The 12,748-nt window shown below is 44.6% G+C and overlaps 1 protein-coding gene across 1 annotated transcript in view; it reads left to right on the top strand.

Annotated features, from left to right (window-relative positions):
* Positions 1–12,414, top strand: part of LRIG1 (leucine-rich repeats and immunoglobulin-like domains 1) — a gene marked incomplete at its 5' end in the record, with an annotated part of 55,863 nt that extends 43,449 nt beyond the window's left edge. The window contains 10 exons of the mRNA XM_009702823.1: positions 435–506; positions 1,812–1,883; positions 4,143–4,306; positions 6,126–6,446; positions 7,098–7,379; positions 7,944–8,363; positions 9,680–9,802; positions 10,394–10,558; positions 11,675–11,983; positions 12,182–12,414. Coding sequence (XP_009701125.1) covers positions 435–506; positions 1,812–1,883; positions 4,143–4,306; positions 6,126–6,446; positions 7,098–7,379; positions 7,944–8,363; positions 9,680–9,802; positions 10,394–10,558; positions 11,675–11,983; positions 12,182–12,414 — 2,161 coding nt within the window. The remainder of the gene's footprint in view (positions 1–434; positions 507–1,811; positions 1,884–4,142; positions 4,307–6,125; positions 6,447–7,097; positions 7,380–7,943; positions 8,364–9,679; positions 9,803–10,393; positions 10,559–11,674; positions 11,984–12,181) is intronic.
* Between the last annotated feature and the right edge of the window lie 334 nt (positions 12,415–12,748).

Genomic DNA, 12,748 nt, shown 5'->3' with positions numbered 1-12,748 from the left:
AACAAATTACCTCTCTTTTACTATCTGGGAAGAAGTCAGAAATGAAAAGTGCTGCAGGGAGAGACCAAAATCTTGTTAAACTGTCATTGCACTTACTCCTGTCCACAGCCAGCCTGCAAAGAATAGAGGGGACCTTCTATTACTCAGCAAGCTGGTTTCTAAGCACTGGAGCAAACCTGCCTTTTTATGTGATATGGTACATTCCCTTTTGTGCTGTCAGCACTGTTAAATTTGAATACAGATAAAAGGATTTAATTTCGGGGCAGGAAAGCAAGTATACTTCAGCCCTCTTACTCTCTGTGTAGTTCAGATTTCCTGGGACTTACACTGAGCGGGTATATCAGATAAAGCCACGCTAATTGTTCCTTCTTTTTCTGCTCCCCTCTCCCCATTTTCTTTCTGTTTATCTGGCACTGGATGTTTGGAAACTGCAGAACTCTATTTGGAAACAAGATCAAGTCGGTGGCCAAGAAAGCGTTCTCAGGGTTGGAGGCCCTGGAGCACCTGTGAGTAACCCACCATGCCTCAGAGTTTGGGAAGGGGGGTCTGCCAAAAGTAGCTGCTTGAGAGATCTGCTAGCAATTTAATAGTGTCTTTGTAAACTGAGAAGCCAGTCCATTTGTGGGGGCCACCTGCTTCCTTCTCATTATAAGTCCGCCTCAACTTTGGCCTTTTTTTGTGCCAGGAACAAAGTTATAGAACATATGGCAAATCTGCATGCTCTTAATTTTTTTATTTGTTCTTGGATAAATATCGCCTTGACTTGCATATTGCTTCTTTGTAAGCTGTTAGCAATGAAAATATGCTATTTCAGATGTAGCGCTCTCTCCTCCTCCCTTGCCCCAACTTCCTCCTAAATCTCAGCTCTGGCAGTGACACACGTTGCAGACGACTGCTTACGATGCAGGCACCAAACATCCCCATTCAGCACAACTGCCTTAGAGCGATTTGCAAGAAGGAAGTTTTGGCTGCCGCTATGTAATTATTTTTTTTTTTTTTGTGTCCCAAGGCTGATGACTCCAGCAGTGATTCATGAATAACTTCCTTTCTGAATTAAGTATATGTGATTTTGCTCTAGATGTTTTATTGACTGTTGATTGTACGAAGTGTTACGACCATTGAGAGCATACTGAAGGGTTAGGGCTGCCTGACTCGGGGGGTACTTTCCCAGATAAAGATTCCCTTATTAATGCTCTGCTGAGATTTTTCCTCTGCAAGCAGTGCTTCTCAGTCCACACTTCACTTAGTAAACTTAAGCCCTAAATCTGACACTATCCTTTTTCAGAGGACAAGTGAATTTTTTATTTGGCAATAGTTGTGAGGGAAGCTTTTAAGAATACCTTCTTTTGGAAACATTGCATTGTTTTTCAAACAATGTATCCTCTCAAAGTGACTTTCAAATAACTTCTCAGATGCCGTTTAGTGCAAGTATTTGCTTTCTTTATGTTTGCTGAAGGTCTGGCCTGGGATACGACATTCCTGACTATCTTTGGTTATTGAGGGGGCTGAGGAATTTCTAAGCTATGGATGATGGAGGTAGCCGAGATTGTGGAAGTGCAGTGAGAAGATGCCATATGGAATGACTTAGTGATTTGGTCCCATAATTTTTGTTGGTTGACTATTATTTGGCAATACTTATTCAATATTAAAGCATTTTGTGGAAAACCATTTCTATGAGCTGCAAGTGCCTATGGCCTTAACAAGGAGTTACCAAATCAGCTGCAACTGGAGTTATTGCTTAAATGTGGGCGAGACTTTGTCACAGCCATAGCATCTCTTTTGTTCACATTGCCTTTGGTTGTGTTCTGCAGGAACCTTGGGGATAACGCCATCCGCTCGATTCAAGCAGATGCTTTTGCTAAGATGAAGAGCCTGCGGCAGCTGTAAGTAATTGGACTGTACACACCATTATGGAGGCAGGGATCCTTCTTGCCTTGGACGTGAGAATTAGCACGTTGTTTCCAACGGGGTGTTATCTGCATTACCACTCATTTATTTCCTCCTACCCTCTGTCCTCCTCTGTAGGGTATTTTTACACACGAGTAGATGTCACGGGAACATCTTGCATTTAATAGTGAGTGAAATTAGATCATCGGAACAGGTTCTTCCAGCAGGTTCGCATCTGTGCAATTATTCATCTCCGCTCAGGAAGTCCAGCCTTGGTCCTGTTAGCCGTCTCTCCTTCTCACACTGCCACTGATTTAATTCCCCATGGCCCATCTGCTCCTTTGCTGTACCTATGTTTAGGGTTTGCATACAGTACTGACATTTCAGTGATAAGCACCATTTGAACTGGATCCACTTGTCATCATCCAGCCTTCTGGTGTAAAAATACAGATGTGTTATCAGAGCTGCTGCCTGTGCTCCAGGCTGGGGCTCTGTACTGTTATCAGACACTGTTTCCAGTCTTGCCTGGTTTCCTTTTCTCTCCTCCATAAATATTTAATCTACTGTCAGTGCATTGCTACTTTCTGGAGTAGTGCAATGTCTATGGAACAAGAAATCACTTAGTTGGTATTTGGGCATGTTTAGATTCTTCTTCCTGATGTTGGAAATGGGAATCAGATGGTCACTGTTAGCAATGACATTTAATACCAGTGACTGGGGAATGAATAAGATAGACATTGCATGTCCATTGTTCATTTAACCACCTTATGTTTTGCACTTGTTCTTGAAACAAAATCAAGACAAAAGATTGATCTTATTAGAGAAGAGCTTGTGGGATCCCAGATATTGTGAAGGAACCTTTATACCATAGAGAAAGTGGCTTTCAGATAGGGGACATAGACCTGCAGAATGCATTGTACTGAAGTCTTAAATACTAAGGGTGTCTGTGACCTGGCCCAGCTAGCCAGCAGTGTTTATGCCATCGTGTGTATCAGGGGCTACGCATCTTTCTAGTACAGCAAAGTGGACAACTTTGGAAAATCAGATCCCTATGTTCCCTCATTCCCTCCCCCTCCAGTCCATTTCTCTCTTTTCCCCTTTCCTGGCTAGTTTCAGACTTCAGGATTTCCCGAGGTTATCAGGTAGAAAAAGTGGAGGAGTTTCACATCTTCCTACCACACAGTGCTGCAGTTGGGATTCTGCTGTGCGCTTGATATCCTGCTCTTGGAGAACTTGCAATATTGCAGGACAGGACACCCCTGTCTGGGGCCGTTTTCCCAGTCTCTGAGGCATCCTCACATTCGATTTGAGGGCTCAGACTGGGTTTTCCTAGGATCTTGGACCAAACCAGACCAAAGTCTGAATTCCCTGGTGTAAACTTGCAGTTCTTCACTGGTCTCAGAGATATGCTGAGCTGCAGTTTGGCCCAGAATATTTTAAAAAAATAATCCTGAGGCTTCCCTTTTATTTGCCCCTTTTTCACAGCTCTTTTCTTAACAGAAGGTGCTAAGTTCCTGTTAAGGATGCTGAGAAATGATTCTGTGTTTTGCTTTCCAAACTAGTCACTGTTTGTATTGGGTTTACACAAACATCTTCAGTAATTTCTTTTCCACTGCTTCTGTTAATCAGTAAACACAACATCAGCTACACCTCTTATCCCTGGTGATGCTGGTGTGTGAACATGTACCTTACTCCTCCACTTACTCCTCTGGTGTTGGCCACTGAGGGGACTAAAGGTCTTACAGTGGGAACTTGGCATCCTCTCACTGTTCAGTAATTAAGTCCTGAATTCAGTCCGCACCAAAGATGCTCAGACCACAGAGGCAGAGAAGGAGCATGTGCGGTAATTAGATACGAGAAATGGGAGCAGGATGGGCTGTCCTCTTGACTTGTGCCTCCACTGTGTGTCTCCTTTGTAGATGATCTGCCTCAGTTTCTCTCACTTAAGCCAGGGATGGCATTGCTCATCTGTTCCTGGGGATCGCTCTGGAAGCTGGTTAATAAATATAAGGCACTAGGAAGTGTCATTGGAGTACAGCAGTGGGTTGCTCTATGTGGAGATGAAATGCTCTTCAAATGTGTTACGTATTTAACATCATTAGTGCCTCGAAGACAACCCTGCAGTCCTGTTTTTTCCTTCCACCCATGCTGGGCGGGAGGTAGGAATGTGTCTAACATGAAAGGGCTGTGAGCTTTCCAGCCTTCTCTCTGTGCAGGACTCACAGCAGGCTCGTGTTGGTTTTGTTTCCCTGCAGCCACATAAACAGCGACAGCTTCCTCTGCGATTGCCAGCTGAAATGGTTGCCCCAGTGGTTAGTTGAGAAAGAGCTGCAATCCTTTGTGGTGGCCACCTGCGCCCATCCTGAGTCACTAAAAAGCAAGAGCATTTTTGCCATCCTGCCAGAAAGTTTTGTGTGTGGTAAGTCTTGCCTGTGTGTTTTGAGGTTGTATGAAGGGGAGGACTCACTTGGGAAACATTTTCTTTGACTACTAGCATGTTATTATGAGAGGGTTTCTGTTTTGTTTTGTTATTCAATGGGATCAAAGGCAGCCCAAGCCTGCATTTTAAAAATTTGTCATTGGCTACAATTTATTTCCCACCAAAACCACATAGCGCATTGCTTGCATCTAGTGTATTCCTTACAGGGCTCCCCAAGTATTAAATCAAACGGGACTAAGGCTCGTTCCAGTTCCAGATGGGGCTGCACAGAGACTTCCCTAGTCCTCGCGGTTTGATACTACCAAGACTGCAGCTATAATTTTTTTCACACTGCAGTGTTCTGAGCTTCTTCTGTGGCTTTGTGTTCTTCACTCATCTTTTCTCTCTCTTGGAGATAACAAAGGGTTAAAAAAAAAAAGCAGAGGAGAATCTCTCCATCACAGCTCCTCTTTTTGGGCCAGTAAGGCATTACACATGAACCATTCGACAGCTAACAGTTGCATTATCATCTTTTTTTCTCTTACGGTTGTTTTTTCTGCTAAACAGCATCTACTGCTGTTCTTCCACCCAAACACTGCAGTTGACTGCACCCGAGCTGTGGTTGCAAAGCAGCTTTACTTAATACCCAGCATACACAAACATCTACTACCTCTCTCGTAAAGAAGAGAAATGTAAATGATCGGAGGAGGCCAAAGTGATGCTGCTCGTGCATCCAGCCTTTGAGCAAAATAAAGGCCTGGCTTGGTGAGCCAAACCCTGTGCTGTGGAGCCAGCCAGTGTGGGTCCTGGGTGGAGCTGCACATGGCTGTTTGATGAAGGAAAAATGAGCTTTTGAAAACACTATTTAACTAAGTTGAATGCATGACTTGCATTCAACACGGAGCAAAAGCTTCCGTCCAGCTGCTGTCCCATGTCCCTCTTCATCCCAGAGTGGTAGGGCTCTGCGTAGGTGGCCTCTGAGCGAGTCTGGGAGGCTTGCTGCGTTCATCTGGAAGGAGAGATCATGAAGACTCCATCCCCACAGCAACATCACGAAGCGAAGACAGCTTTGCTTCTCTGGTGCCTGCCAAGTCCTCCAGGCACTAATACTCCTGGTTCCAGAGGCCTGGTTGTTTAATTAAAGTGTAGTCAAATATTAAATTACACCATTTGCAGAAATCTAATAAATGAATCTGCTTGGAACCTTGCTAAAACCAACAATCTTTAGGGCAGAGAGAGAGAGCGTGCAAGGCTTTCCACCCCAGACAGGTGACAGGCAAATACAGAAATCCAGCTGCTGCTGCTTTGACAGTGCGTGCTGCAGTCACCTTGACCGTGAGCATTTATCCCTAGAGGTGGCATTTGCAGCCCTTTTAAGTGTCCTCTTGCTTCATGCTAATGCAGACCTGGAGGTGAAGTTTTAAGTACAGTACTGCTCTTCATGCATGGGTTGTACAAGGAAGGACATTTTCTTTGGACCATAGTATCTTTCTGAGGTTCAGCTACATTGGTGAAGAGAGCTAGGCATCTTGTAGGTGTTTGAGGTCACTAAGCGACCACCTCAGTCCACTGATAACAGAAGGAACCAGAGGAATGAGAGTCCTAGTGTAGAGCACCCACTCAGTGGAGTTGGGTATGGCACGTCTGCACTGCAGAGCCAGTCTCGATGGTGGAGTTCTTTGCAAGAGCAAGTTGCTTTCCTGGTGTAGACAACGGTGGATGCAATAATCTTTCACTACTCATTTCTCATTGCATCTCTTTGCTTGCTCCAGTCTTTCCTCATAGTCCAGAACTAACTATGCCTGCTGTTTTCTCTTAGATGATTTCCCCAAGCCGCAGATCATCATCCAGCCCGAGACAACAGTGGCTGTCCTTGGGAAGGATATCCGTTTCACTTGCTCGGCCGCTAGCAGTAGCAGCTCCCCCATGATGTTTGCATGGAAGAAAGACAACGAGATGCTGCACAATGCCGAGATCAAGAACTTTGCCCATGTGCGGGCAAAGGATGGTGAGGTGATGGAGTACACCACCATTCTGCACCTCCGGCATGTCACCTTTGCCCACGAAGGGCGTTACCAGTGTATCATCACCAACCACTTTGGCTCTACCTACTCCAACAAGGCCCGGCTCACTGTTAATGGTGAGTAGGAAGCTGCTTTCTCATTCCTTTCCTCAGCCTTAGCTGGTACTATTCTCTGGAACCCACTTTTGGCAGGCAGTGACTCCTGAGTGTCCATTCCTGATAGGGAGGAGCTCTTAATCTCTTCACGCCAGCTGCTTGCATCTCAGTGGATGCTGAGAAGTGCCTTGTGAGGAGCACAAGCCAGGCTTGTGCTGGCTGCCGTCCAGCCAAGCACGTCAGCATGTTCTTAACGGCTTTAGCTGCCTCTCTTTGGCTGTTCCGGTAGATTCTTTGCCCAATGAAATGGGCAAATGACAATGAAAATACAAAAGGATACAAAGAAGAGGGACTGTAGTGATTGAAAGTTCTCTGTAGGAGAGATAATGGGGTTTCTTTCCAGGTTAATTGCAGAAGAAAATTAGCTTTAATCCCAGCTCTAATGATGCTGAGTGGAGGGGGGTCTTGGATACTGCAGACAGGTATGTGCCGTAGAAACACAGGGTGAGTCCACAGCAGTTTAGATACGTCCTACGAAAGCGGATTGCCATCCTTTTGCCTATGGGTAATTACCATATTAATCTCCTGCCTAGGAAGGAAAACAGAACTGCCCAGAAGATGGTGTTTTCCCCATGGAATTGCTCATCGTTTTTTCTTGTTTTTCTTTATCAGTGTTGCCCTCATTTATCAAAACTCCCCACAACGTCACCAGCCGGACAGGGACAACGGCACGGCTGGACTGTGCAGCTGAAGGACACCCCACCCCACAAATTGCCTGGCAGAAGGATGGGGGCACGGACTTCCCTGCGGCCCGAGAACGCCGCATGCATGTCATGCCTGACGATGATGTCTTCTTCATTACGGACGTGAAGATAGAAGACATGGGTGTCTACAGCTGCACGGCACAGAACTCTGCAGGGTCTGTGCTTGCAAATGCCACACTGACTGTCCTGGGTAAGATGCGTTAGTGCCTCAAGAGACCAAGTGGTCTGGAAGTGGGAACTGGAAGGGATTGCTGTTCAGGCTGTTCAGCAGTTGCAGATACAGAAAACGGACAAAGAGGCAGTGCTCTGCATTAGTCTTGTTTCATTCTTTTACACTGTAGTTAACTAATGACAAATACCCTGCTAATTGAGAGAAGGCGCTGTAAGTCTCACTTCCTCTTGTGCCAAGGAAGCCCCTCCAACCACCTGTTTGCTGTCTGGGAAAATTACTTCAAAAGGGAATTGGACTCCATCTCTCTTGCCCTACAAAATAATTCATGAGTGTCAGCCGTTGCCCCTTGTCCTCGGGGGTTTCTTTGTTGGGAAGACTAAAGCCAACTGGTTATGTGAAGGCCTTGGTTGTGATTGGTAGATCTGTTGTGGTTCGCAGCTGCCATATGCTCCTGGGCACATGGCTGTGTAGTGCGTTGCTGTGTATTTGTTTGCAGGAACATCAGTTACATTCAATACTGTTAAAAGAAATCTGTTGTTACATTGTCCCCAGGAATTAATTTCTGTGTTTATTCTTCTGCAGAGACACCGTCTTTGATTCATCCACTGGAAGACCACGTAGTGTCTGTAGGTGAGACTGTGGCTCTTCAGTGCAAAGCCACAGGGAGCCCATCTCCCCGCATTACCTGGCTGAAAGGTGACCAGCCCCTCATTGTGACAGAAAGGCATCACTTTACCTCTGGCAACCAGCTGCTGATCGTTAGGAACGTTGTCTTGGAGGATGCTGGGAAATATACTTGTGAGATGTCCAACACTCTGGGGACGGAGCGCGCCCACAGCCATGTGAGCATCTTACAGTCTCTCAGCTGTAGGAAGGACCGTACCACTGTGGGGATCATCACCATTGCCGTGGTGTGTAGCATCGTGCTGACGTCTCTGGTCTGGGTCTGCATCATCTACCAAACCAGGAAAAAGAGTGAAGAATACAGCGTCACTAACACAGGTAGCTCTGAACTCCTGCTAAGGCTTCCTCTAACCTTTTGTGCTGTTGGACTTCCCACTGAGGCTGCATCCGCATGTCAGGTAGCCACACAATCACACTGGAAAAGCAGTTGGCTTATCTCAGTGGTTCTTTTGGCTCACAAAGCTGGAACCAGCTTTCATGTGCTGTTGAAGCATGTTCAGAGCTGCATTTCCCCTCTTGGCTTGCTCTTCAGAAAGGTCTTTTCCACTTGGCAGTAGTTTCAGAGGTTGCTTTGCTACTTTGATTTTCCATGACCATAAATGATAACTCTTGAGACAGCCTGGATTATGTCCATGATGCTGGGAACCTGTCTTACTTCTTGGGAATCTGTACTTGCAAAGACTTTGTATTCAAAACTTGAAAAATTCATGCTGGAATCCCTTTTTCAAGTTGCCTGTGAGAGCTGTTGTAGCCCTGCTGATGAGGGGTATCCCTCTCTTTTTAGAGGAAGAAGTAGTGTTTATTGCCTCCTCTTGGTATCCAAAAGGGGTACTTTGGTGCTGAAGTGTTGCAGTGATAATAAACTGTCCTGCCTTCAATGTTATGCAGTCTTTGAACAGAAGTCTCTGGAAGAACCAGCCTAAGGCTTCCCCACCCTGCTGGGATTTGCAGCCTTCCTATATTATGCTTAGCTTTAGATGTAATGCGACGTAGGATTTTAAAGACACAGGCTAGGTAGGAAGTTTTGGATACCATATGACCAGTGTGATGTGTCAGTGGGATTCTGCCCCCCCTCCTCTTTTTTTTCAGTCCTGAAAATCTCGGGCTTCATGCCTAGCATGATTGAGTTTCACTTGTTTTTGTGTGACAAGAGAAACTGAAATTACCTGATATAAAATGGAGAAAGCCAAGGATAGCTAAGGGGCTTAGATTTACTTGCCAGCTTAACTGAATCAAAGACCCCGTTCTCCAGAATTCTTTTACTCATGACTTTGGGAGACAGAGGACTTTGAGTCAAATGAGGTACTCTGAATTTCAGGGGAAAAGGAAGGATTTACTTGTTTTGAAGTGACAGTTCCACCTCCACGTACCTTGTACTGACCGTGCCAAATGCAAACACTCGAAACGGCTTTACCGGCACTGTATGTCACAGCTTGAAGCTTCGAAAATTCAAGACTAGGGCTTCCGAGGGGAATGGAGTATTTAGGCAGTTCAGTTTCCATTGCATCTACAGAAAATACCAGTTACAGATCTGGTCCCAAATCCCTCTTGAAAATGTGATTTTACATGCCTTTGAAAACAGAAGCCTTTATATCTTAGTAGGAACTGACGTTTCTCTGCTCCCATTGCTCTAGATGAGACTATTGTGCCTCCTGACGTGCCAAGCTACTTGTCTTCACAAGGGACTCTTTCTGACCGGCAGGAAGCAGTTGTCAGAGTAGATAACCCACAGCCGAACGGACACATAGACAGCAATGGTGAGGACTGGTTTAATTATTTTTTCTGTAATGCTGTATCTGAACTCGATATGAGGAGGTAGAAATGAGTACAAAGTACTTCTGTGCTTGTTATGAGGTATCTGAAAGATCTCTATAAGGCAATTCTCTAGCTACTGCGTTTAGGCAGAAGAAGGATCCGTCTTTCACTTCACAAAGCTATCCTCTCCTGGTAGTAAGTGTTCATACAAGCAGACTGCTTCAGAAACTGCTCAGCCAGGCCCTAAGGACTATTTTTTTTCTAATTTTGGATTAGTTTTTTGGCACCAGAGTTACCCATAGTTAAGCTCTACTAGAAAATACATTAGCATTGCCTGTCCCTGCCTTCAGGCTTAGAAATTAAATGTTGGGATTTTACAGTATTTAAACACAGCACGTTAGGAAGGAAAAGATAAGCGTTCTGAACAAAGATTCTCTTGAGATTGTACAGCATTTATTCTATTAAACGTTAGCTTAAAATTATCTGTTACCTCCGTTGCTGTATTTTTTTTTTCTCCCTTTTGCAGCTTTTACAATAGAAATAAGACTAACAAGTCATTTACCTGAGAGCAGATGGTTGTAATCTTTAGCCAGATGGTTCGTTTCTTACAGGTATGTGTCAGACTGATGCTGGAAGGTGTCCAGATGTTGAAGCTCCCAGTATAGGTTGTAGACAGCCAAAGCTGTGTATCGGCTGTAATAAAGATACTTGGAAAACTGAAGACATGGCTGATGGAATGCTTGTTCCAGATAAGACAGGTACAAAACCCATTAATCTGGAAAGGTATTTTGTGTTTGTACAGATCAGAAAGCCCTCCAAGTCAGACAGCATTAAGACAAGAAATTGTTACCTTCAGAAAAAAAAAGCCGAGAATGATTCTCAGGTGTGAGCACAGTAAATTTCATTTCTTCCGCTTGCTTTGATCCTCCATCAGGCTTGGGTAGTTTGAATTCAAGGAACCATCAGAAAGAGGCAGACTAAAGCTTGTGTTCGCCATTCCTTGCAGCTGGCTGATAGGTATTTTGATTTGAGCTATTCCTAAAATGCGAAAGCACTTTCAAACTGAAGGTGTTAAAATTTTTCATGCTCTTTAAAGGGGCTGTCAACTTCAAAGATCAGCTTTTTTATTTTTTTAATTTTCAAAATTTAAAGGTTGTTTTGGGCACTACACCTGCCTCTGCTCTTTGCCAGTTTCTTGGGTGTTATTCTCATACTTTTCTGTTTTTAGGATGTGTTTTCTGTTCTCATGCTGTATTGTAACATCCACAGAGAAACAGCCAGTGAAACAAATTTTCTCTCCAGGAGAAGCTGTAAAGTTTAATGATGGAAAGTTGTCGAGTACACTAAGGAAATTAACTTTCAACATTTAGAAACTCCTTCCTGCTTGCTTCTTTGAATTCTGCTCATCTGTTATTACCACTAACAGTAATAAAGTATCTTGAGATAACAATATGAGTTCACAGCGATCCCTGTAAAGCAGCAGTACAAAAATAAGACACGTAACTTGGTATTTTAAAGCAGGTACAGGAAAGAAAGTTCCACTTTCTATTTCTACCCTGACTAGAAAGTCTGGAAGAGGAAATAAACGCACAGTTTATTTAAAAGAAAGTCACAACTTCTTTGAAGTAAAAAAGACCCCAACCAACTAAACCTATTACTTGGAACTACACAGAGTTCTGAAAAACGCAGGTGTTTACTAGCTCTGTATAAAACCAAGAAACGTTCATGTTATTTAGCGAGAGATTCCCACACTGCCAAGGGACAGATGAACTAAGCAGAGCCGCCTTTTCCTTCCGCAAGTTGTGTGCTTCAGTGCTGACAATTTCCAGCTGGTTAATCTTCCTTTGTTGCCGTTTTCCCTTCCTCCCTTACAGGCTACGGCCTGCCAGTTGTGTGCACGGACTGCAGTGGCAGCACGGACAGCATGAACGTCCACATTTACCCCAAGGAGTCGGAGTACTACTCGGAGAGCCTGAAGACTATGGATAATACCTACCCAAACGCACTGAGCAACAAGGAACGAAATAGGAAGAGGGGTGCAGGCACCAGCCTTCTTCATCCTCAGCTGTGCAACGGGATTGCCAGCAGCAAGAGGATGGAAACAGACGGGACCCTCTACCCCAGCAACCACGACAGAATAAGACCTGAGAGCACGACCAGCCCGCTGCTTGCAGACAAACACGGTACACGTCTCCTTGGGGATATCTTTTTCTCCCGAGATGCAATATAATACCATCTGGGTTCTATCACAGCCCTGTTTTCTCCCATCAGCTTTTTTAACTGGCCCAGGGGCATGAATGATAGGGGCAGGGTTGGTTTTATGAGGAGCGCTGGCAGGCTGAGCATCAACTAACCACGCTGGTTCTTTGGGTTTTTTGCAGGCTCTTCACCAGCAGTAGCAAAACCTTCAGAGCTTAACAACCTTAATTTGGTGAGAGCTTCACCAGCAGGAGGGTCCTTAAAGCAACTGAACGTGCTTCCTGAAATTTCCCCAACACTACTGGATTTGCAGAGCGAAGCAGAAGTGAAGCAGGCGCTCCTGTCCAACGGTTACGCGCCCAAGCCGTGCGACTCCGTTCATGAGCTGAAGCCACCGAACAGATCGCTGGACTGAGAGGACAGACTGCCATGTGCAAATTAACAAAACACACTATTATTTTTTTTTTTAAAATTTTTTTTTGCACAGAGTATATAGGCTACTTACTTCTACCTCAAATCTTGAACTGATGACCTGTCAAAGGCAAACGACTGAGGTATGAGAAACAAGCTTGTATGGGGAACAAACTCCTGTTCGAGCGTCATCTGTTTGTACATAGTTTAAAACTTCCCTGAGAAGTATGAAGCGTTCAAAAGTTGACTTGCATATGAAGCACATAAATGCAAGGGATTATTGTGTAAAGAGAAAAGTATTTGATACAATTGTACATAAGAGTTTTCATATATAAATA

The sequence above is a fragment of the Cariama cristata genome, unplaced genomic scaffold (assembly GCF_000690535.1).
Source record: "Cariama cristata isolate BGI_N322 unplaced genomic scaffold, ASM69053v1 scaffold4396, whole genome shotgun sequence".
NCBI classification, from domain to species: domain Eukaryota; kingdom Metazoa; phylum Chordata; class Aves; order Cariamiformes; family Cariamidae; genus Cariama; species Cariama cristata.
This window is presented reverse-complemented; position numbering and strand designations above follow the sequence as displayed.